The 25,934-nt window shown below is 34.7% G+C and overlaps 3 protein-coding genes across 4 annotated transcripts; 1 reads left to right on the top strand and 2 right to left on the bottom strand.

The window, feature by feature from the left end:
• Positions 1–7,204: 7,204 nt before the first annotated feature.
• Positions 7,205–11,871, top strand: LOC127098289 (homogentisate solanesyltransferase, chloroplastic). Of its 2 annotated transcripts, none has more exons than XM_051036839.1 (10): positions 7,205–7,533; positions 9,465–9,589; positions 9,689–9,835; positions 9,928–10,153; positions 10,274–10,347; positions 10,542–10,634; positions 10,733–10,850; positions 10,940–11,002; positions 11,104–11,136; positions 11,599–11,871. In XM_051036839.1, exons 1-10 carry the CDS (start codon positions 7,318–7,320, stop codon positions 11,635–11,637), a joined length of 1,134 nt encoding a protein of 377 aa, XP_050892796.1. In that variant the 5' UTR covers positions 7,205–7,317; the 3' UTR covers positions 11,638–11,871. The 2 variants fall into 2 exon arrangements, with proteins under 2 accessions (XP_050892796.1, XP_050892795.1); XM_051036838.1 differs by having other exon boundaries at positions 11,524–11,871.
• A 366-nt stretch (positions 11,872–12,237) lies between these two features.
• LOC127098288 (notchless protein homolog) lies at positions 12,238–20,108 on the bottom strand. Its single transcript, XM_051036837.1, has 13 exons — positions 19,436–20,108; positions 18,189–18,270; positions 18,000–18,089; positions 17,672–17,797; positions 16,865–16,992; positions 15,786–15,982; positions 15,251–15,314; positions 14,273–14,383; positions 13,821–13,958; positions 13,298–13,440; positions 13,146–13,200; positions 12,897–12,953; positions 12,238–12,805 (listed from the first exon to the last, which is right to left on the bottom strand). Exons 1-13 carry the CDS (start codon positions 19,598–19,600, stop codon positions 12,722–12,724), a joined length of 1,440 nt encoding a protein of 479 aa, XP_050892794.1. The 5' UTR covers positions 19,601–20,108; the 3' UTR covers positions 12,238–12,721.
• A 1,084-nt stretch (positions 20,109–21,192) lies between these two features.
• On the bottom strand, positions 21,193–24,202 carry LOC127098287 (IQ domain-containing protein IQM6). Its single transcript, XM_051036836.1, has 8 exons — positions 23,825–24,202; positions 23,468–23,582; positions 23,307–23,372; positions 23,088–23,176; positions 22,902–22,989; positions 22,502–22,732; positions 22,308–22,409; positions 21,193–22,216 (listed from the first exon to the last, which is right to left on the bottom strand). The coding sequence occupies exons 1-8, from the start codon at positions 24,127–24,129 to the stop codon at positions 21,497–21,499; spliced, it is 1,716 nt and encodes a 571-aa protein (XP_050892793.1). The 5' UTR covers positions 24,130–24,202; the 3' UTR covers positions 21,193–21,496.
• Positions 24,203–25,934: the final 1,732 nt, after the last annotated feature.

Genomic DNA, 25,934 nt, shown 5'->3' with positions numbered 1-25,934 from the left:
CAAGACATTTTTCAAGGCACTCTCACTCATTTTTCAAGGCATTGATCTTAAAAGAACAAAGGCCCAGCTCACAAGTGGCCAAATCCAGAAAATGACTCAAAATGGCTTGCTCGCTAGGCGAGCAAAATCCTTCGCCTAGCGAATCCTTTGCTACGCCACTCGCCTAGCGAAGCTTGCGAATACCAGAAAATTCTGGGCTTCATTCTGAGCCCATCAGGTCACAAAAATTATTATAAATAGCAGAGCTTCATTCAGAGAAAGGGGACAGAGGCAGACAGACAGAAACCCTAGCCAGGAAACCCTAACAGAAGCAACACAGCAAACCCTGGAGGCTAACCCAAAAAGTTCAGAGCAACCCTAAAGGAAACCCCGAAGGAAATTCATTTGCACCAAGGTTATCTCCGCCCAACTCAATCCGACGCCAACCCTAAGAGTGACTTGCCAATTCAAGGTTGCAATTCAGTTGCAAACAGGTTTGCATTACTATTACCGCTTTATGTTCTTAATTTGCATATGGCATTATGATTGAATTTATAAAAATATCTTAAGCTTCACATGTGAATTTAAGTATGTATGAATATCTTGAATGTTTAACCATGTAATTTCTGTGATGGATGCCATAGGATGTGGAGCTTTTTGGAATTGTACTGTTATTAAAACCAGAACCCGCAGCCGCTCGCTAGCACATCGCTAAGCGAGCATGCAGCGAGTATTCGCTAAGCCTTCGCTAGGCCAGGCAGGGGCGAACGTGACAGTTGCTGATTTTTCTGTTCTGTTCTATGCTTATCTGATCTGTTTTATTCTAACCATACGTTATTTTGCCTGACATTCCTACCGCTGTGTTTCTTCTGTGGTGTAATTCTCGATTGCACCCTGATTTGGTATTCTGACTTGTTTGCTGAATTTTGTAAGGGTTCACATACTCCCGGAGAAAGTAGCTGGCTAGGTATTCCACTTTATTTGTGGGATACCCTTGGAGAGATCCCCCTAATTACCTAATTGATTATAATATGGACCTACTTACCTAATTTATTACAACTACCTAATTGATTGTAAAATACTGCCTTTGAATATGTGATCTTGGACCTCTCTTTGTTGCCTTACGGTATTACGGTATTATGGTCATGTCCCGCAAATGTAGGGATACACTTAGCAAAGACCCTTCGATTAAATCATCATGGCCCTATAAAATAAATCATCGTCCCTCGGATGTTGCCTGCGAATATATGATCTTGTCCCTCGGTGACCCGTCGTTGTAGCCTACAGTTAAATGATGATTGTCCCTTCGAATGCTAAGGTATCCTTACAAATGTTGCCTTCAATGACCAATCGATGACCCTACGATGACCCTTTACATCCAAAGGATAGAACTACTTACTTCTCAATAGTAAGGACAGTTTTGCCCTCATAAGGATAGGAAATGCCCATAAAGACCTTGGGTAGGTATAACTCCTAAATGCTTGCTCACAGCTTAAACTATTTTTCACACCTCACACTTTTCAAAACCTCTATTAGAAAATCACCACTTGGCATACATTCATACTAGGATCATTGCCAAGTTATATTTTTCTAAACAGCTTTCAAAATTAAACGAGATAAATACTTTGTATACATTCGTACAAGAATCATTGCAAAGTTAAACTCTCTCTTCAAAACATTTTCTAAGCAGTTCACAAACATTTTTTTCAGACAAGAAAAATAACATAAGTGATCAAGCAATTAAGAGCCCATGGATAACCATGGATACAAAGGGTGCTAACACCTTCCCTTTGTATAATGTACCTCCCGAACCCAAAATCTAATCAAGGTCTTTCCTGTTCTTTTCCGCCTTTCCTTATTGGATAAAAGAAAAGTCGGTGGCGACTCTTGCTAACCGCGACATTTGCTTTCCAAAGCAAAAACACAAAAGTCAGTTCACCGTATGACATTAAGCATGGGTAATGATTATTGAGTAGATTGTAAACTGGAGATAGTTTACTAAAGCTCTACAAACTTATACTATTTAGTGGATATCCTTCCTGGCTTAATATGCCCCTATATGTAGGTGTTATTGTACATTGAACTGGATTAACAACTCTGTGTGTTATGTTATTTTATGTACTCTTAATTGTATGTTATATTGTCATTGTGTTTTGATCAGATATCAATGCTCAACATCTCTCAGGATATCTGATATCTGCATACCCGAATTTCACAACACATAACATATCTTCAACTAACTCAGACCTCTAGTACACCCACACCCTCCAAAGCAAATACTTAACTACATCTCATAATAGTATAAGAGAACAAAGAAAGTAAAATACAAGCTTAAAGTGCTTTTGACTGGTGCATCTTGAAATGAAGAACTCAAATCCTGTATATATCCATGGCATCCCTCTTCCTTCACAAAACTAAGCGATGTGGACTTCAAAATACTTGTGTCATATATATAACCTTTGACTATCTCTTTATCTATAAAACTAAGTGATGTGAGACTTCTTCAACATGCATATTTTCAACCAACCCCAAAAGGACTTTCGATATAAATTACAAAGTGAGTCGGTCATTCACTCGAACCAAAGGCTCGTGATGCCAATGTTAAGCCAACAAATGGGGTTTCAACATGAGGATTTTTTTTACATTCCTTGGGGATTTTATATATGAGCAACATACCTTGTGATAGATACTTGCCAAAATCTTAAGGTGATAGGTCTGTGAGTTCTCTCACTTATAAATGCTTAAGTTCTCTCACTTCCTCACACTTTGTTTCTCAAAGTTTCTAACCCACACTTGTTATTCTCAATATGATAAAGTGGAGCGGAGCAGAGAAGAGCGAAACATAGCGGAGAGGAATGAAGCGCAATAAAATGGAATATAGATCTTTCTCCATTGTTTGGTTATTTTTTTAAAATATCTCATTCCATCAAATACACCCAAATTCGAGGAAATGAACATGAACTGGAGCAACATGATGCCATACAATGGCTCGGACCTTCAAGCATTCAACAGAACCACAACCCATTCTTGGGGATATATTGAACTAATAGTTTTAGTTGGCAACAAAGAAGACGTCAAAGCGGTAAATTCTCAATTTCGTGTTATTCCTTGTATGAGTGTTTAAAATTAAATCTTGGGGCGACCATTTGCGTAAATGCTAGATGTTGTTGCCTCGTCGGTCTATCTAAAGCTAAAATGCCACAACCTATAGGGAGAACTAGCAACCGTTAATGCCGACTTAGGGGAGAAAATATAATATATCAGACTCTCTAGAAAGATCAAGGAGAATGCATTTCCATGTATCTCAATGTCACTTCCCTCATTAGAAAACTCAACAGAACATGAATTTATCCTCCATAAAGTGGTTTAAGCAGCCATGAACAGCGAATAAATAAGTGGCGGCTAGCCTGCTCGGTCATGTCCCTTATTTTTCAATCATATAAGAACATTATGCTTGAATCATTTACCACTTTTATACATATATTGCTATCAATAGAAAAATATAGTGATATTTTCTAAAAGCATTATTTTCTATATGACTATTCATTTTGATAGAAATATATGGGGTACGACCAAAGGTATCGATGCTCGCCACACATGAAGTCAGGGGTGATGTTGGAGACGCTTTATACGTCTGACTAAAGTAATCAATCCCTCACATAAAGTAAGGGGTGCTGTCAGCGATGCTTTGTATGTCCGGCTAAAGCAATCAATCCCCCATATAAAGTTAAGGGTGCTATTGGATATGCTTTATATGTCCAGCTAAATCAATAAATCCCGGACATAAAGTTAAGGGTGATGTCGGATACGTTTTGTATGTTCGACTAAAGCAATCAATCCCCCATATAAAGTCAGGAGTGTTGTCAGATAAGCTTTATACGCCTGACTAAAAAAATCAATTCCCCATAAGAAATAACGGTTTACCCCGTTATGTAGCTAGCCACTCCAGATGTTATGGTGTGTTGGACACATGTCTACTTCTGGTCGGGTTTTCATCTAGTAAGGGGAGGGGGAACCGACCTTGGTCAGGAACGCCCCTAGTGACGTCCAATAAACTTCAAGATAAGACCTTGTAAGTTCATAAAGATCCATAGGTGTACACTCGGGATTACGCCTAACACCTAAAAAAAGGTACCAAAAAGTAATAAAACTCGTATTTTTTTCCATTATCGTCGCGGTTTCCAATAAACTTCGAGTGAAGACCTTGTAAGTTTATAAAAACTAGGAGTTGTGCACTCGGGATCGTGAAAAACATTTTACAATGGTAGCATCTAGTAAACTTTGAGGGAAAACCTCGTAAGTTCATAAAAACCCAGAGTTGTGCACTTGGGATCGTGAAAAGTGCTTAAAAAAGGCGATGAATAATAAACTTTGATGAAATACCCCGTAAGTTATAAAAAATCCAAAGCCATGTACTTAGGATCATACAAAAACACCTTAAATAGGTAACAAATGCATTTCATTCAATAAATAAGTATTTTATACATATTTTTCCACTACAAGGTACTATAAAACGAGTACCACAAAAAATAGAGATGATTAAGAACCCCAACAAGCATGCTTCTGCAGAGAAACGATCTTCCCATCAATAACAACTTGGTCCAGCCGAATGTTCTCCCTGAAAAGTGTCAAAGGGCGGTAAAAATAATCTACTTGTTCCAAAGCATTTTCAAAAGATTGTGAAACCACCTCAAGGGTCGAACTTATACAATTAGCCATATTTTTTGGGTTAACAAAGCATTATAAACGTACAAGGGCTTTAATTCCTTGTAAGCAGCCCCCTAACTGCTTCAAAGAACATAGAGAGCTTGGTCTTTCATCTTCACGGTCCTTACAACTAAGTCACTTGGTCGAAAAGAGGACCAACGAGCTTCAAAGGAAGCAAAATATTCTTCACCCCAAAGAGAGATAAAAGCTTATTTGCTTCATGCAGAGGTACCCATCCCACTATCTTTAAGTCCTAAATGTTATCCTTAATCCATTGCTTTTCAGTACGATGTTAATCGAACTAGAAATCCTCCCAGTGATCGGATATGCCAAGGTTCAGAGCAGCCAAAACACGCTCGGCCTTCCTGCCATAGTTCTCATTTCTCCCCCCAGAACATGCCTATAGATGTTATCTATGTAAGTGCACTCCTCATCCAAAGGAGGGAGTTGGAGACCTTCGGTAGAGTGAGAGCCAGATCCCGTCAGTAAAGGGAGATTAGTCTAACCTGAGAGGTTTGATCAAGTTGATAGGTTCTTTGCAATAACATTATTTATGACCGGTCATACTCCCTCCCAAAGAAGTCGAAGATGCTATTCATTAACCATGCATTTTGCACAGTCACACGTAAAACACATAGATTAGAGGCATGCAATTTAAAAATCCCATAAACTCAAAAGATTCGAAGCTTACTAAAAATGGTTTTCCTCTCTTTCCGAGAATGGACTTCTATCAACAACTCGACGTCAATGAGCCTATTTTGAGAGATCATTTTTTAGTATACATAAAAAAGGTATTCCCTAGCACATCCATAAAGAGGAATGATGCACGTGCGATACCTGCCACATATTCTCCCATCCTCAAAAGAATTTAGACTTCCCTGGTCAGAAGATAAATTGACTTTTGTAAAAGCATTGTCAAGATGATTTGGTATGGAAAAAACATAAGCAGTGGAAGAATAAAAAGGATTCATCCAAGAAAATGGAATATTCTTTTGAGACATGCAAACACTTTCCTGTGATTTCTTATTCATAGTGCATTAACTTTGTAGTTGCAGGAAATAAAGAGCAGAAGACCAAAACAGTTAAATTGGAAAAAGGAAAGCTCAACACGAGTGTGTTACCTAACACAAGGGGGAGGGGGGGGGGGGGTGTTACACAACACGACATGTCCATGTTGTTCTCTAGTGCTTTGTATAGGCGTTGCTTCTTGGGCCAACACGACTCATGTCAAGTGGCATGACCTAACTATGTTGGCCACTGGTTTTTAGTACCAGAAGGCCTCCTTTCTGCACGCTTTTTTATCTTTTCTGCTTCAGTTTGGTCTGACACTCCCGTATTATCTGAAAACAATAAAAACACACTAAAAAGCATAAAATGAAAATAAAACGGGAAAAACACACAGCAAATTGGAAAGAAAATGAGATAAAAATAACATGTATGCACCGCACATCAAAACTCGATCCTTAAAGATGCGCAATTGAACAAGAGACTCAAATATAAAACTAAATTCAAAGTAAAGCTCAAGGGACAACCAATAAAATCACACGGGGTCTCCCCTTCAATGTATTAGAGACATATAACTTCATAATTGGGGAAGCAGGACAAAATGTATTCTACCGTAAGGTTGAGGCTGAAATGAGCTTAAATGCGATTTCTTTGTGATTTAGCTTTGGATCAAACAATATTCGATTATGGAATTTTACAGAAATTCAATGTCGTTTTCTACAGACAGTGCCATTATTATGCAAGGGAACCAAGATTGGTGTTGATTGATGATGTTGGATTCATGAAGTGGTAATGTTGATCTCCAACACGGTGGCGTGAGCTACACCTGCAAGGTTAACACTTTAACGGTTAAGTCAGTTACAAAGTCCAAGGTCATTGAAGTGAAAAATGGAGATCAACAAAATGTACCTTAAATCACTCGTGTTGACTACATAAATTGAATAATTTCTGTTCGACTTTGCATTGGTTGGGCTTTCACAATGAATCTTTAGCCAACTCATAACAAATACTATCTCATTTTTTTATTATATGTCACTTTGGAAAAATATTTTGTACATCAATATAAGTCGTTTTATAATACCAATGAATCATTAATGTTATTTTTCCTATTATACCCTTAAATATTTATTATTCTTTCTCATTTCAATTATGTCAATTTGTCTTTCCAATACCATTAATGAATGATAACTTTGTAAAATTCTTCATAATTTATCCTTTTTATATCATAATTATTATATTTCTTAATAGGTGTGAAAAGTCAAAAATGACTTATAATAAAAAACGGAGGGAGTATTATATAATACAAAAAATTGTTGTGAAAATTTGTAAATAAGATATAAATGCCATTGAGATGCATTAATTATATTTTAATATTATTATTTGGAAAATATACAAATATTTATAAAGTAAGTATACAATTTTATAATTATTGTTTTTTTAAAAGGAATTGATTTTTTTAATATAAAAAAACAAAAATAAACTTTGAATATATTTTAAACAAAAATATAACATAGATTTGAAGAAGTGGTAGAACGATTTTGACCCCACATAAGCAAGAACACTTCCTCCTCCTCCAGCAACGTTTGTGTGTCTGAGATTGTGAGGGAGTTCTGTCTTCAGCTCCTTATGGAGCTCTCTACTTCTTCTTCATATTCACATTCTTCTATAATTCCCACACGTAATTCCATCTCCTACTACTCTTTGAAACCACCCACTTCTGTCAAGTCCACAATTTCCAGACACCTTCGTTCAATTGGGCTTTACCATCATCACCATCATCACACAAGTTTCTCAACTTTTGTTTCAAAACCAAAGCAACAACATAGACCTATTTCCATCAGGGTATGGTGTGTTTTTTGTTTTCTCCATTAAAGCTTCAATTTTTATTTGTTTGCTTGTGATTTCTTGAGAATTATTTGGTGGGTTTTAAGTTTAGGTCCGTCTTGAATTTTTGAATTTTTGAATTTTTGGAGGTTCTATGTAGTACTCTCAATTTAGCCACCGTTCATCTTTGGCAAAATGTACAACACCTATTTAGCGACGGTTTAAATCTTAGTGAAATGCCACTCTATTTAGCCCTGGTTTAACCACAGCTAAATTGGAGGCTATGTAGTCCGCACTGTATCACCGGACCTAGGTTTTGATAAGCAGTTTTTGTCAAATTTAGAATGCTGAGAAGGAATGATGGGGTATGAAAATATGTGTAATGTATATACATTAATGTATGTATGAATGCATGTCTATGTGTAGATTGAAGACTTGTTTGGATCCGACACAATACCAACAATATACGTGATTACATTCAACTATTTCATTTTCTCAAATTATTATATGTGTAAGTGTCGTCTCCGGAGACCATGTTTTCATAAATACATATATGCAGGGTCGTCTTTGATGGCGTGTAAGGTGGGCTACTGCACATGGTCCAAAATTTGTCATCGTTAAACTATAACTAAAAAAGATCTCAATATTTGTCAGTGTTAAACCCTGGCTAAATAGAGTCCCTATTTATTTTTCATCGGTTGAACCTCAACTAACTAACCCAGGTCTCAAAAAACTAAGATGGTTCTGGATATATGTATACATGTGTTTTTATTTTATGTATAAAGTTTGCAATTGCAACTTTTGACATGTTCATTTCTTTGAATGCAACTAGGAATGTAGGTATGGCTATATGACATATGCACACAAAAAGATCTCTTAAGTTCTTCAAATGGCTCTGAATTTGGATTAGTTTTGGATATGGATTTTTGGCTTGGAGACCAATTTAGCTTAAAATGATACTGTTTTTTTAGTTTTGTTTAGAATCCCCGAGATTCTTTATGATTCCGTTTGTTTCCATATTCATTATCCAATAACACTCATTAATCAAATTTATTTTTTCACTCGATATCCAAAGTTTGATTATTGGTTAACTTATGAGTCTGTTAATTTCTTATACCATACTTTTTTTCCACAACAATCTACAAATATTTCACTCTCTTTATATGTTGTGTTTATGTCATGAATTTTAATTACTTTTGTCATCTTATATTATGCAAAATAATAATTTTACTATTTCTATATATTGATCTTTTATAGTTTACTACACTAACTTACTGGTACCTTAGTTTTCTTAAAATCACTTTATCTCGTACGCATATTTGTATCGGGTATGAACACCGAACCCGTATGCGTGCAACAGAGACAGATTTTAGTCTTTTCTTAGTTTAGTCATAATTCACAGCACAGAAGTTTAGAGTTGAAGTTTGAACTCTATGTATTTATTAACCCTCAAGAAAAAGATTATGTATTGATTAAGATTGAAATCTAATTATTTAACAAAAGCAAAAGTAATGATGGTGGCATCAATTGAAATGTAGTGGTCATGGTTTTCAATTGCAGCGCACAGTTTCAATTATAGTCGCAACATCAAGGTTTTCATGGTCTTTGTAACTGCTATTGTGGCTGCAACAGCTTAATTTATATGAAATTCTTCAGAATATCAAAGATCACAACTTTCGCCATAATTTCAATTTTCAAACCTTGGTAGTGGTAGTTAGAGGGGTGCGCGGTCACACAGGTTATGTTGATGCTGAAAGGCTGTCTATTGGATGAGATGATTGGATCAATATAGAAAATTTCAATTTCAGCTGCAATTGCAGCCACCAATTATTCAATTGGCTGTTTCAATTTTGTCATCTCTGAATGTATTTTGGTCTAGAAACATTTTTTTTTATCTCATTCTTGGTTTTGGTTTGATATTTGACAAATTTAAATTAAAACTCTGGCAGGCTGGCAGTGAAGTTGGAGCTGCTGGATCTGATCGTCCATTTGCTGACAAAGTTTTAGATTTGAAAGATGCATTCTGGAGATTTTTGAGGCCACATACTATACGTGGTACAGCACTAGGATCTGCGTGAGTAGCTCTATAACCTTCATCAATGTGTTTCTTGCAGTTACATGCTGATTCTTACAATTGGACTTACTTTCATTTTATCTCTTGTTCGCATTACAGTGCTTTGGTGTCAAGAGCGTTGATTGAGAACTCAAATATGATAAAGTGGTCTCTTTTGCTTAAAGCATTCTCCGGTCTTTTTGCTCTGATTTGTGGGAACGGTTATATAGTTGGTATCAATCAAATATATGACATTAGTATTGACAAGTATGATGCCGACTTATATTGATAACTGTCTTATTACTTACTGAGCTTTTCTTGTTCATTCTTTTCACTTTCTTTTATTTCATTTTTTTCAGGGTAAACAAGCCTTATTTACCTATAGCTGCAGGAGATCTTTCGGTTCAATCTGCATGGTTCTTGGTTATATTTTTTGCAGCAGCTGGCCTATTAATCGTAGGATTGAACTTTGGACCCTTCATTTTTTCTCTTTACTCCCTTGGCCTTTTTCTTGGTACTATCTATTCCGTTCCTCCGCTTAGGATGAAACGCTTTCCTGTCGCAGCATTTCTTATTATTGCTACGGTATGATATAACCTCCCTTCCCAATCTTTGCAGTTTTTTTTCGGATGAATCTAGTTGGATATTTAATTTAAAGTATCTGTTCATTTGGACGAAAATGATTAACGAAAGAAACTTACACAGGTACGAGGTTTTCTACTTAACTTTGGGGTGTACTATGCTACTAGAGCTGCTCTTGGACTTGCTTTTGAGTGGAGGTGAGTAAGAGCTGATCGCTGCTGCTTTGTATTTTTGTAATCGATGAAGTTTTGAACAAAGTCGACCATGGTTGCCTATTGTTCGAATAGAGACTCGTTAAAGCTCATACTAACTAGGAACTATGATGTTCCTATTATGATGAACAAAATTCGCAATGATGTTTACGCATTTGTTCTTGTATATCTACCTGCAGCTCTTCTGTGGTTTTTATCACAACTTTCGTAACATTTTTCGCGTTGGTAATTGCTATAACAAAAGATCTTCCAGATGTTGAAGGTGATCGCAGGTACGTTTTGTGATCAAGTTGCGTTAACGGTTGCAAGTTCCTTGATTTTATGTATGTAACTTAATATGAATTGCATGTAATAATTAACTACACTACAGGTATCAGATATCGACCTTCGCTACAAAATTAGGAGTTCGGAACATTTCTTTCCTTGGTGCTGGAATTTTGCTAATGAACTATGTTGTTAGCATATTGGCAGCAATTTATATGCCACAGGTGAATATTAACTTATCTCATATCATAATCACTTATCATAATCTTAACATTTAAATTAACTTTATGTAAGACGGTGCCACTATTAACAGGCTTTCAGGCGATGGTTACTGATTCCAGCTCATACAATTTTCGCATCAAGCTTGATTTATCAGGTGTGATAAGTAGATTAATACCTGTCGTTGATTGTTATATAATGGATGCAATATGACCTGAAAGTATATGTATAAGTAAGATTTATTTTCTAATATTTCAGGTGCAGATATTAGAAAAAGCAAATTATACAAAGGTAAATATGTTTTCTATCTCCTGTATGAAATTAATTGTAGCAACTACTCAATGTTTTCAAAATTCAGATGTTGAACCTTGATTTTTCGACTTCACGACTACACGTGATATAGATATGGATCAGTTTGCTAAGAACTATATTTGCTTGTTATGGAAGTTACATAGTGATGCAAACCCGGATTACAGAAACAGTAAATATAAGAAAAATACAACAGAATGAAAACGCTAAGCTCCTCGGAGAAACGATGCTCTCTACTGCTAACAAACTGAATGATTCTCATCCATACCTTTCTAAACCATCTTTGATAGTCTAAGTGTTGAACTTTACATCTACTATATATTTTTTCCACCACTATTGCTTGATTAAATGTTTGACAACATGTTGCAGGAAGCAATATCAGGATTCTATAGATTCATATGGAATCTATTTTATGCTGAGTATGCTTTATTTCCTTTCATCTAGGGGCACGATTGCATCCGAAAAGGTAGCGCGGTTGCTTGACCAAAGCCAATCAATAAGACATATCTGGATCCTAGTGCTTTAGAGATGGTTTGATAAGAAAGATCTTGTATTGAGTATCTACTCGTAAGTTAATCATATTTTTTTAAACAAGTTTTTGTATATAGCGTAGTGTTTCTTTTTAATTTGATGTAATGCCATGAGAATTGTATACATCAGGCAGATTTCATAATGTTTCAAACAATAGTTATCATTTTTTAACCATCCTTTCGAACATGTTGGTCCAGTTTGTACAAAAATAAAATTATAAATTTGAATTGAATACATTAAAAGAAAAATGTTGCTATAAACAATCACCATTCATATTCTTAGGTTTGAATAATAGAATAAAAATCTTGGGCAATTAATTGGTAACTGCGAAAACAAAGATTCGTTAAATGTTCAACTGGAAATTCATGAGATTGATATTCTTTACAAAGAAAGTTAGAACGTGTTCCCATATGCCAATGCAAGTTTTGCTCTGGTAATAATTTTCATCTCAGACTACAGCCACTGCTATAAGTATATAACACACTTCATTTTATCATGTTCGCATTGGAATTTAAATTTTCACACAGTCAAACAGAACTGAGAAAAATGAAAAATCAAAAATATGCAATTTATTTTCCTCACATTCAAATTTTAAATATAGAAGTACTCCATTCAAAGACTTCCTGTAACACGTGTAGGGTCAAGGCAAACAAAAAGTCATCTTAGAGCTAGCCTTTGGATATACTCGAATTATAATTACCAACAAAAGAAACAATTGCCGCAGTTGTCATTCAAAAACAATATACCCTAACTACGGTTAAAATAGGACAAAATACCAAAAAAATGACCAAGTATATTCTCGCAAGCGTATATTAGACAGACCCCCAAACAATTCGGGCAGCTTCTTTACTTGAGACTCAATTTGAGCAACTTGTTCTTCGAGTGCCTAATCTCAATGGCAATATAGTATGTGGAATAGACATTCATATCCTCTAGTTTAAAGATGATCTTGCATCCACACATCAGCCAGCCATTGATTTCCATGCAACGGCAACAGTACGGAGAATAGATTCTCAATGTTGATCCAAAAATTAGGCTAACCCATCCACAACTTCAACACTTTATCCTTACCCCCAGAAGCCACTTTCTCTCCATCTGGACTCCAATCAACAGAAAACACCTTCACAGCAAGAATGTAAACTTAGGTTAGCAACCAGAGTGGAAATTTTTTATTTTTTTAAATCACCAATTATTTAGCATCTATAACATACTTCATCGGCATGGCCCGGAAGGTCTTGCTTCAACTTGCGAGTCCGAATATCCCAAACCTTGAAAATCAAACACAATGTAAGGTCAGAGTTCTTGTTTCACAAATGATAGATTCTACTATTTTGGTTGGAAACCACCGTAATTAGGGTCTTCAGCACTGCTTAACCGACTGTGTCACACTCATTGGTTTGATAGGTTCTACTATACAAACCAAATAAAAAATATCAATAAAAAATTAACAAGATGGTTACCTTAAGTGTAGAATCTTTGCTTCCGCTTAAAAGAAGTCTACTGTCTGCAGACCAGCTGTATAGTAAAAGTCAATATGGTTAGTTAATTGCAGTTTTCAACAAAATATCTTTGGCAAGAAGTTTGAAATAAGATTGAATCACCCATGCTATACCTGATCTGGTAAACAGGCCCAACATGGCCACGAAAGACAGTGACAAATGCCCCTGTAGTTCCATTCCATATCTTCACAGATTTATCAAAAGATGCACTTGCTATCCATTGCCCATCAGGCGAAAAATAGACATGGTTTACAAGCTGTCAACATACAAATATAACTTGTATCATTAACCATAAAAGATGGAATGTGCATGATAATGCATATAAAGAAAATTATAACTTGAAAAATTGTGATTTAATCTGTAAGACAACAAAGTAAATTCATACTAACAGACGCAACCACACATAATAAGAGATAGATATGTGCAAATACTTAAGTATCTCAATACATTTATTAGAACTTATTATTTAATCATTTTATGTTGTATCAAGAACTGCAATATTAGATAATTCTTTCAAATCTTATTTTTATAATCAATAATACTGATGCTAACTGAAGTCATAATGCAATTTAAAGAAAGAATAACTTTGGTTTGTTCTCATTGGCATATTTTAAAATTGTAAGGAAAAATAAATACCTGCTGATGACCTGTCATGCGAGTTTTAGGGTGCTTGTTGACGAAAGGTTCCCAAAGAAACATTGTGAAATCATCAGATCCAGAGACCAATCTCTCAGGAGCATTACCTCTCACTGCTTTGTACCTTTCTAGGGCAACCTACATACATCAGCAGCATAAACTGGTATTAGTAAAACAGAGATGGAAACAGTAGTTTCTAGAGAAAGGAACTTGTGAAGTAGAGAAACAATATTTTAAATGACCTATTTAATGGAGAAACAATATATATATAATAGGTCATTTAATATCTGGTTTGATCTGAAAAATGTTGGAAACAAGTGAAAATTATAAAACTTCTAGATTAAAATCCAATTCTAGAAATCTGGTTTTATTATTGCCAACTGGATTTTGAAACTAACAACACAGTTATGGTTCAAAGGTCTAACATTACTGTTAAAAAAAATACTAGTTACCTTCTTCATTTCCTCTGGAGGTGAATAATGTTTTGCAGTATGATCAAAAGCTCCCGTGCGAAGAACATACTCGGTGCTCAATGCTAAAGAATTGACCCAATGGCCATGTCCCTAAAATAAATACAAAAATATGAAGAAAGCAAATAGAGTTTGGAAAAGCAAAGACAAGATAATAAAATGACGCCATCACAAACAAAACATGAGTTTATATATGATAAAATATAAGCAAAGCATCTGATGCATAAATAAGTATAAAAAACAAATTGTTAGAAGTGTGCTTTTTGTGTTGTGATAAATTTTCATTTAAATAATAAAAACTTCATTGAGACAGAAAATAATATAAGGAGAATGAGAGATAAGAAATCCTCCTAAACAAGAGATTAAAACAAAAAGCTACCAAAAGAAACAGAAACTTAATGGAACAAAGTTTTCCAATCCAATCTATTAACAATAGTGAAGATGAAAATCCAACATTTTTCCCAAGATAACAACCTCTAATTAATGTTTTAAATAAATTAAATAAATTACATAATAGATTTATTTGTTAAATTGTAATTGATAAATAAAGTTCCTCCATTTATAAGGCAACATGGTTGAACATAATGCCAAGGTATTATTGATTTACTTTGTTCCTCGTGTACAAATGAACAAAATAAAGGGTTTGTTCCTCATTCGAGGAAAATCGATTTCTTAAATGATGTATCAACACATTGCCATTGGATGACAGTATAAAAGTTAACAGTTACATTCAAACAAAATCAAAATTAAACTCTTCGTAAAAACTGAAGATTTAGAGGGTAAAATTCCATTTGGCAACTACACTGATACACATTAAATACATAGGAAAGATAACATAAAATAACTTAAATGAAGAGAAAGTTGGCACCAAAAAGTTACAGTAGAAGTACATAACACTAATCACAATTGAAATTTTAAACAAGCACATAAAAAGTTCAATTGTGAAGGGATGAGGCCTACCTTCAGTTCCCGGATTAGCTTCCCTTGTGTGGTTTCCCAAACTTTGATTGTACAATCCTGGGACCTGTAACAAAACAACATGGTCAATAGCTGAGTAGTATAGAAATAAAGAGTGATAATAGGGCATTGTTTTATTCTTAAAAAAAGGAAAAACACTGCAACATACCATACGTTAATATCAGGATTAGTTGAATTTTAAGTGTAAAAATAAGACCACTTATCTAAGATAAACATGAGTTAAAATCATTAAATGGAAATTTTAACAAAAATGGGGTTTTACTTCCCACAGGGGGTGTGCAGGAAAAATTCGCCTAAAGATCAAAGTATACTAGATATGTTGAGAAAACATGCTCTAAAACCTCAATGGCTAAATAAAAAGACATTGAAAAATTTGAATAAGCATCTTTCTAGGCAAAAGCTTGATTTAGCTAAAAAACTACTGTACTAGTATCCCAACTAATGCAATATAAAGAATTGACTGAAGAGAAAATTCAGACTAAATTTTTTAGAGATATTGGAAGGAAAGGAGAAATACCCAGTATAAATAACACCATCTCCACCCCATTTGACACATGTTACTGCAAGTGAGTGGCCACTGAGTACGATACATTTTTTCAAAGAAACATCCCAAATACGAGCATCCCCATCTTTGCTGGAACTTGCAAAGCGGCGGCAAGGAGCATTCAGATGGACAGGTTCCCAAGAGATACCGGTAATCCATTTCTTGTGGCCCTACAATTTGTATAAGTATACTTCAAATTTTATTGTCCAAGAAACAATATGTACAAATTTTTTCAAACAACAAGTGTTCTTAAACTGATTCTTAACCAAACTGGTTGTTTCAAGTATGTATGTATGTAGCCCAGTGTTACTGATTGCGACTGGCGGACCACGGAAGAAAACCAAAAATACGCCATTATAAGCTGCCATGCTTCACAAGTTGGGCATGGCAGTTGTGGAAAAAATCTGCCACCGCAATCTGTCATGACAGGTATTTGACAACATTGATGTATCCCCAAAAAAGATGATAAGCCATTTTAAAATATCTCCTTAACACTTGTATTTTCTCAGGAAACCTATAATTAATAAAGCATGCTACTCTTCTATTTTATGATTTGTAATTTAGTGGGAGAGGGAAGATGAGTAAATTCAGTATCAAATATCAATAAGAGTTGTGTACTTATTACTCTAAGAGCCACCACTGCAACCAATGTTCTGATGCCTACTTTTTACAATCATTAACTTCAGCAAGTGATTCTTCATAGCTGAGTTTCAAGTTGCTATTTTAAAAAAAATAAAAATTCCTTGTTTGATTCCTGAACATGGATGGAAGCAGTAGTGGAACATCACGTATCTTTTCAATTTATTAATTCAAATCAAAGTAATCTTTATTATTCACTTGGTATAGTTGCATCATCCTCTAAATTTTCAGTCACTATTGGTGCAAATTGAGCTACATGTAGTGGTTAACACCACGGCACCATCATCTATTCTGACGATATATGCCTTTAGTCTGACACTATACTGCTTATTAGGCTGCTACAAATGCACTTTAGATGCAAAAAATCTGAAGAGAAAAAGAAGACAACTTCATAATGCATTAAAAAGACTTACAGTTAAAGCATTTCCTGATTGCTTTCCGGTTTGTGGGTCCCAACATATAAGTTCTCCTGACTTGCTCCCACTTACAAGATACTTGCCATCGGGTGACCATCCAATACAAAGGACCCAGTTCTTGTGTCCTGTATAAAATGTAAGCAACTATATATGACATATTCTAATGAAAGATACAAAAGACTGTGTGTTAACAAATATGATGTGAATCAACCCATATTGAAAAGAGAGAATGATGACTCTTCTAACATATGCATTTCTAAAGCAGCCTCCTATCAAAACTATATAAGGAACAATGGCTCCATATAGCAGAGGTAGACCTCTGTAATTCTTCAAATCAGCACCAAAAAAATGCAGTACATTGAAGAGACTTGCAAGTTGCAACCTCCCTCCTAATCAAAAATCTTTGCTCGGAAATTGGTTATGTTCATACTTCAAAATTACTATGCCCTAACCTAATTTCCACCTCCCATTTTTCCTAGCCAGCTCAACATACAGTTTTACTCTAGACTCAACGGAGTGAATATCACATTTCCTGCTCCTTGTTTCGTTCCACTACTTCCCATCCCTTCCCATAGCATACTCCCGCGGTATTAGGCATCAATTTGAAACAGGTTTAAACTACACAATATATCAAGAAGTTCTCTCTATGAATGGAATCGTGAGCATAATCCAACTATTCAAACTGATTACTTTTGATATTCAGAGAGAAAAATGCTTAAATATGATTGTTTCTTGCTTTAATTAAAATGAATAAATTATGTTTGGCAGACACAAAGAATGGCTTATCATTTTTAAATATCACACCTGTGCAGGTGTACATTGGTGTCTGAGTGCCAAGGTCCCAAAATCGAACAGTGGTATCACCAGAACCACTTGCCAGCTGCCGCCCATCAGGACTAAAGGCAACACTCAATACAGCTTCACCATGACCTACAAATAATCTCAACAACATGAATTTCAAAGTAAATGACAACAATACACTATTAATCTAAAACCTTCAAATGCCAAACCATGTTTCCATTTTAACTTTTGCGTAATTTCACAAAAAACAATACAACTTTTAGAATAATTCTACATGCAACATTGTGCCATTACAATGATTGAGAGAAAAAAATTCACCACATCTTCATACCAGAAATTGTTGCGGAACATCGACTCACAGGACGAATCCGGAAAACAGCTTGAGGTTGACAAACTATAGGCAATGCTTTCTCCACCGACACTGAAATAATACAAAGGAAAAGAAAAACATTAGTAAAAATCAAACAAGTGACCAAATTTAAAAAACAGACAACTTTGTGTGAAGCCAAACACGACTAGCCTCTGTGTTTCTGCAAGTATGTTTCAAGTGGTACAAGAAGCTCCTCATCTGATATATAAAAAGCATATGGCAATTTCTCCTCCTATATTGAAAATATACAGAAAGTCAATCAAAACAATGTTAATAAATATAATTATACTGTACTACAAAGGGAATTCCAAAAGTATCTTTTAGTAGTAACAGTTTTGGCTGTGGATATATAGAATTAATTTTACATGTTTGGTTGCTCTCGAGTATAATTGATTCGGCTTTCCAGAATTGATAATACTCGAACTCTGAAGCATGGGTACTTCTAAAATGGTGAAGTACCGGTACCGGGTACTCATATCGCACTCGTGGTACTTCATTTTTTCTCATTATTCGGTTTTGAATTAAATTTGTGGTTTGTTTTAATTTTTTTGTTATTGTACCTTTAACATTATTTTTGTTTTTTTTCAATTTTTAATAGTGGTGTTTTGTTATGAACCTAACAATTTAGTTCTCTACTCATACATTTGTAGCTTTTGAGTTTAAACATGATTTTACAGAAAGTCAATCAAAACAATGTTAATAAATATAATTATACTGTACTACAAAGGGAATTCCAAAAGTATCTTTTAGTAGTAACAGTTTTGGCTGTGGATATATAGAATTAATTTTACATGTTTGGTTGCTCTCGAGTATAATTGATTCGGCTTTCCAGAATTGATAATACTCGAACTCTGAAGCATGGGTACTTCTAAAATGGTGAAGTACCGGTACCGGGTACTCGTATCGTACTCGTGGTACTTCATTTTTTCTCATTATTCGGTTTTGAATTAAATTTGTGGTTTGTTTTAATTTTTTTGTTATTGTATCTTTAACATTTTTGGTTTTTTTCAATTTTTAATAATGGTGTTTTGTTATGAACCTAACAATTGAGTTCTCTACTCATACATTTGTAGCTTTTGAGTTTAAACATGATTTTAAATAAACTTACTATTCAAGTCCCTTTTGCAACAATTTACCTAAACATAAATTACTTTGCCTTGAACTCACTTTTAGCCATAATCAATTTTATTCAAAATCAATTTTTTCACTGCAGAACCAAACAAATGCTTAAATTTATAAACTTACAATATGAATATTGAAACTGAGATTTAGATTAATTATACCTAGATATTATAAAACTCAGAAAAGTAGGCTAAATTGAAATGAATACAACACATCAATGATGATAAAGAATGAAATTATGAAAAATAAAAAATGAGAGTAGGAAATTAGGTTACATTTTGTAGAAGCTGATTGACAATGAGTTGAAGCTGTTGTGGACCTATGTTCTGAGGTAGGTACATGGGAGCACCAAGAGGAGCTCCATCTTGGTGCGTCAAAAGACACATCACGTTGTTAACTACAGTCCTCTGCTCCATCATTGCGTCTGTTTCACCTTCCATTCTTCAACTTTTCACCGACTCTGATTCTTCTCTATTCTCGGCGAATTTTCGTTCCTCTTTGTTCGGTTCTATAATTCTACCTTGCAAGGGAGTGAAGTAGGGTTTTAAACCGATACTGATCAGCTGATTTTAGTCTTTGGCTCAATTTTATCCGTTAGATGAATCGTGCATATTAAATAATGCCACGTGTCAATTTACTTATTTATTTTTTAAAAATTAAAATAAATCCAGTCTCGGAAGGAGATCCGTGTCACTACCCGATCCTTCTTTTACTTCACGCCGCCGTCGTAGTCGCCGTCATTCACTCTATCGGCGTCCCTCATCCCTGCTCTATCCCTCCGTGTTCGTCTCTAATCTTATCGTTAATGGTTGAACAAACAATTTCTGAGATGAAGATGATATTATTGTGGTGGTAGTGGTGCTGGAAGTATATCAAATTGAGATGGATTTAGCCACCATTTCGTTCAATTATAAGAAAAAAATGTGCACGACGGCAACAGCAATGAACACGTGTACAACAACTTGATCGAGATATGTTCTACTTCAACACCATATTACCATTTAGTACTTAAGCACAATATTAATATTCTATTTTACTCGACTGTTTATAGTATTTTTTTAAGTAAACAATCACCAATTTTAATTTACTTATAGGTCAATCTCAAAATCTCGAAAATTCTAAATGACACTTTGTATAAAACAATTTAGAAAATGTAATTGTGATGAAAGAATTTTTAATGGAAATAATGAGAGAAACAATAAATCAATGGAAATGCATGAACCAAATATATGAGTTTTAAAGAGCTTTAAAGAGAACAAATGAAATACAAACTTGTTATCAGAGTGAATTAGATATATGAGTTTTAAAGAAAACAAATGAAATTCGACCTTGACTAAGAGTCAAAATTTGCTTATATACTAAAAGAAAATAAATAACTAAATAATAATAAAGCAATGGAAATACATGAACATAATTTCATACATTTCTCACAAACTTGTTATCCGAGTGAATAAGATATATAAGTTCTAAAGAGAACAAATGAAACACAAACTTGTTATCTTAGTGAATCAGATATATGAGTTCTAAAGAGAACAAATGAAATGCGACCTTGACTAAGAGTCGAAATTTGCTTATATGTTAGGCGCATTATCAACAGCCAACAACAGCTAACTCCTAAAGTCCGACATGTATACTGCTTCGTGGGCTTCGTCTTCTGATTTGTTTTCACGTGTCTTCGGCATCTGAACTGCTTCGTGGGCTTCGTCTTCTGATTTGTTTTCACGTGTCTTCGGCATTTGAACTGCTTCAAACCGTCACTGTGGAAAACGTCTTTAAGTTATCCAATCTTTGAAAAAAAATATACTAAGTCCAAAACATTTGATTTCATAGGCGAGTCGAACTCACCACTTTTGTTGAAACCCAAAAAGATTAACGGATCGAGTTGTGACTTGATGTCGAAAATATTACTCTTTAACACTTTTATATATATTATATCCCACATTTATATCAAAATGCCAAGCTAAAATTCTCATACTAACATTCTCATTCATATCAAAATGCCAAGCTAAATTCTCAGACTAACAGTGACATGATTTGAAAGAATTGAAATGAATAGAAATTACTACTATAAGATAAATATAATACATATTTGAAGAATTCTCAAGGAAATTTGCTCCATAACTATAACACACAATGTCATGAATGATTTGCATGTTGTTTGCTATTGTTTCAAATCTAGATTGTAAACTCAATCAAATTCTCTCTCTGCATAAAGTTCTTTTGTTCCCCTCACTCACCACCTCAAGACCTACAAAAACTGTATATTGGGTTAAAAGAGTGGCATCAAAAAACTAAAATCTATTCAGTTTTCTCTACTCCAACAGAAGTAACATCCCTTAATTGATTGATAGTTTATCTGCTAAAGGATTTGGAAAAGAACCGACATGTGGACTGAATCGAGACAACAGCGGTATCTGAGGCGATGGAGCTGTTGCTCTTGCCCTTGGAGACAAATTTTGCTGTTCCAAGATAAAACACTGAAGCTCTGCTGGATAGTCTCGCATACAACCGATTCTTGGACCAGCACCTGTTGTCCATTTTGTCGATAAATGATTCGCCAGTTGATACGATTTCATTCCTTTATGTGAATCTATTCTTTTCATTATCTTTTCTTTTGGAATAGGATTTTCTTCTTCATTGTCTTGATCCTCAACAAACAAGTTCGATTTTGAAACCATGAAGTCCTCTTCGTGGATGAACGATTCTTCTGCTGTCTCGTAACCGCAATCTGATTCTGAGTCTGAATGTGGCGAATATAGTTTTCTAGTTGGACGATGTACTGCCAATACTGACTCGAAAATGTCAGTCACGTTGTTACTCTTCGGTATTTCGAGTCTAGATATTTTTGTTCCTCGTCGTTTCGACAATCTAGATAAGGGTGGATTGGGGTCTGAATCAGCAGATGAATCCTCATTTGTCTCATCGGTTTTCTCTTCGGATAATGCGCTGCTTGAATTTTCGGTTTCGATGTTTGATGGTAACTTCTCTGAAGATTTTCCTCTAAAATGAAATTCATGGTTCGTTTTGACTGTTTCGTCATCTTCGTCTGGGTTTTTCTGGATATAAGAAAAATGACAATTGGAGAGTGAATGAAAGTGTGCATTAGATTGATATATTCTACACTATATGCCACTGTCATTTTTTTACCTGTACATCGGTAAGGTCCACATTATTCTCATTAAGAAACGACATGAATTCCTGGAAATTTTCTTCGGTTGGGAGATAATGTCCACTGTGAGGCCAAACAGCCTTTGGAATTGAAAAAGCTTACTATCAGTATGCGAAATAGGTCCACATTATTCTCATTAAGCTATCATAGTTTATTTTGCTTTCGTTCATACCTTAAGAACACCGTCATCGGCTACTAATCTACCAGCAGATAATGTGGCTCCACCTGCTAGGAAGCTTGAATGTTGAAATGTGCCCTTGCTCTTCTGCCCAACATACAAAGTCTTGGAGGTGCTAAGTACAAATATCCACTTGGCATCTTTTGTACTTTCAACTGGAATCCCACTGTGTTTGTAAAAGAGCCTCCCATTCTCAATAACTACTTCAAAAGCCTTTCTTTCCTCCTTCAAAAATAATTTACAAGTTACTTGACGGTTAAGTTATCTAATAGCTCGGAGCTACGAAACGTTGACACAAATACTGGACACGACACTGACACGTGGACTAAGTGTCAGTGCTACATAGGCTTTGGATGAAAGAAAAATTGATATGAAAGGGAAGTAGAAAACTCACTGGACCCAAATATTTAATGCATTGCTGCTGAAGCTTTGATCTAGAACATCTCTCAGAACCGAATTCCCTGCCACCTCCAATATCAAGCCTACATTTGCAGATAGATTTAAATTTCATTAGCTTGGTTAGAAGTTCCGTTTTGAAAGGAAACAAAAAGCCGAATTCCTTAACCTTCTTTAATCTTACCAATAGAAGAAAGGTTGATTACTATCACAATGTAGCCATTGAACATAATAAAATTGGAGGTTATGGCCATAGCGATGTCGAGGGTCAATCTGTACAAGTTGAAAACCAATTAGAGAGACCATTATATTAAGATCCTACTCAACAAACAACTTAATTAAGCGTTTACAACTTAAGTGTTTAAGCATAAGCCATCTTTATATAGCTTTGAGAGTGACTTACTGCCTCTAGCCAGTGCTGCAAAGCAAGTTTACGAGCCTTTCTATCCTTAGATAGACCCTTTCCAACCTGTTATTTAAGGGAAAACAAAAGGTGAGACCAAAACAAATTACTAGTCTTTTAACCAGTAACATTAATTATACAAACGATATGGAGAAATTTACCTTGGCAGCTCTCTTTCTAGCCCTTGACCAACGCGAAACTGCAGTCTCAGGTTTTTCAATGTCGAAAAACGATATAGAACTGCGCTTAAGTTCGGCAAAGTCCAAAGCCCTCCACCTGTTCCATATGAATGTAATTAGTCTAATAACTTAAACATGATTGTGATTTTACACTATAGTTTGATGGAGATTTCTCACATCACCATTCTTAAATACTGCCCCTGTCTAGATTTATCCACCAAAACGGGAAAAAAATGCTGTCTTGTCCGGATTTACTTATCCAGATAGTGTTTTTTTCGCAACCAGGTGGACAAATCTAGAAGGGTGCAATCTTCGAAAAAATGAGTTGAATCAACTAACCATCTCTGTTCTGCAAGAACTGCACAATCTGCAAGTTGTCTTCTGGTTCGAAAACTTTTGTAAACTTTCTGCAATTTAAGTGCAGCTAGATCTCTATGACCATGTGGCTCCAACTTTTTTGGGGAATAGAAGCTCTTCTCAGAAGAGTTAGTATATGAACTTGACAAATCATCTAAACTTTCTATACTCTTTGTGCTTAAATGTTTACCAAATAAGTCATTTTCCATATCTGCTGTTGGAGTTCTAAACGAACGCATTGTCTCCAACTCTCGGCCATTAATGCTAACAGATCCTTCAAGCATCATCTTCCCTTCAACTGAAATTGTTAAAAGAAAAAATGTTTATCAACATCTTCATAACTCTTACAGTTTTAGCATTCTTTAATTATTGATGAAATATATTTGTGTACATTCCGGACCTTCACCTAAAGCATCTGGGCCGGACCTGAATCCAGACGTAACATGACCCGCCCGACCTAATTCATTCACGGGAAAGGGCTAGGTCCGATCACTCCTAATGGGCCAAGTCAAGAAGGTCGTCCTTTACCTATAGCATCTGGGCCGGACCCGAACCTGGACGTAACATGACCCGCCCCAGCCTAATTTATTCACAGAAAAGGACTAGGCCAGATCACTCCTAATGGGCCAGATTGAGAAGGCCGGCCCAGGGCCAAATGCAACTCACATCGGATTTAAGCCATTGGATAGCCTTAGAAGGCCGGCCTTGGACAAGGAAACATGAGACTTGATTCCCTTTAGTGTTTTCAACTAGTTAATGAAACATGTATCATAATGACAAATAAATCATTCATAAAAGACAAGCAGAATCACCCAGACACGTCATTTTTGTATCATTTATACTCAGATGAACATTACGACTCTGACTTAGCACCGATAGAGTTATTGAATTAGTGTATCCGCGTATACAATTTTAAATATTTAAATATTATCTTGTACTTAACATAGCATTTCATAATTAAGCAATGCAAGAGAAGAAGGATCAATGAACAAATATTGTCTCATTGTTGGAATAGGTTAAATAATAATTAATAATATTAATAACAAACATATTGTCGCTATAATTTAGAATTAAAATTTAAAAAATAATGACATGATTGTAATCAAATTAACCTAGAAAACAAGTCACCAACAATGCACATTCTAATAATAATAAACTATTACACCAAGAACAACATTACTCTAGATTACCAGGTTTCTTTTCTTCAGAAAAGAAAGGTTAAGACAAAAAAAAGAACATGAAAACATTGGAAAATAAAGACAATGTTAATAACAATGTAATGTGATTTAGTTAGCATTGATAATAATTATAATTATAAAATACATCATACCTTGTTAATTAATATGAGACATGCAGAGGAGAAGAAAAGCTGAAGGAGATGGATGTAATGTTGGGCAGAGAGAAAGAGAGAGAGAGAAGAACAAGAAGGAAAGAAAAAAGAAAAAAGAAAGAAGAAAGAAAGAATGAATGGGGTGGAGAGAGAATGAAACCTAGAGGGATATGTAAGAGAGACCGAACAATGTGGAAGGAGAGTTGGTTTTAGAATTAAGTTATAGTAATGCATAATATAAAATTGGAGCATTATACTACATACGAAAATAACAAGATATTAATACCAAAACAAATTTAGATTGTTCACAAACAAAAAGAAGAAGTAACAATTAAACACAAACATACACTAAAAAAAACCATATTATAAATAAATAATCAAATAATAAATGATGATATGTTCACTATGTTGAATATAATACATGGAAGAAGAAAATAGATTGAAAAAGGTTTATTCATAAAAAGTTTAAAGGTAGTGTACAGACAAGAATAATATAACACAGGATAATCAAAATTCTTAAATTTGTCATGTCATAATAGAATTAAAAAAATAAAAGTATGATTTGATTGGATACATGTCTTTTATTGGTTGATAGTGTAAAAATATTTTACATTATTATTGCATATTTATTTTTCTCCATAATAAAATAAATATTTGATGCATCTTTTGATCTCTTAACTTAATTTAAAATTTTGTTAGTCTCGTAACTAAATTTTTTTTACAAAATAGTTCATTAATTAACATTTTGTTACCCGAATTGGT

Source organism: Lathyrus oleraceus, chromosome 6, assembly GCF_024323335.1.
Source record: "Lathyrus oleraceus cultivar Zhongwan6 chromosome 6, CAAS_Psat_ZW6_1.0, whole genome shotgun sequence".
Lineage (NCBI taxonomy): Eukaryota > Viridiplantae > Streptophyta > Magnoliopsida > Fabales > Fabaceae > Lathyrus > Lathyrus oleraceus.
The sequence above is the reverse complement of the archived record's forward strand: the minus strand, read 5'-3'. Positions and strand labels throughout refer to the sequence as shown.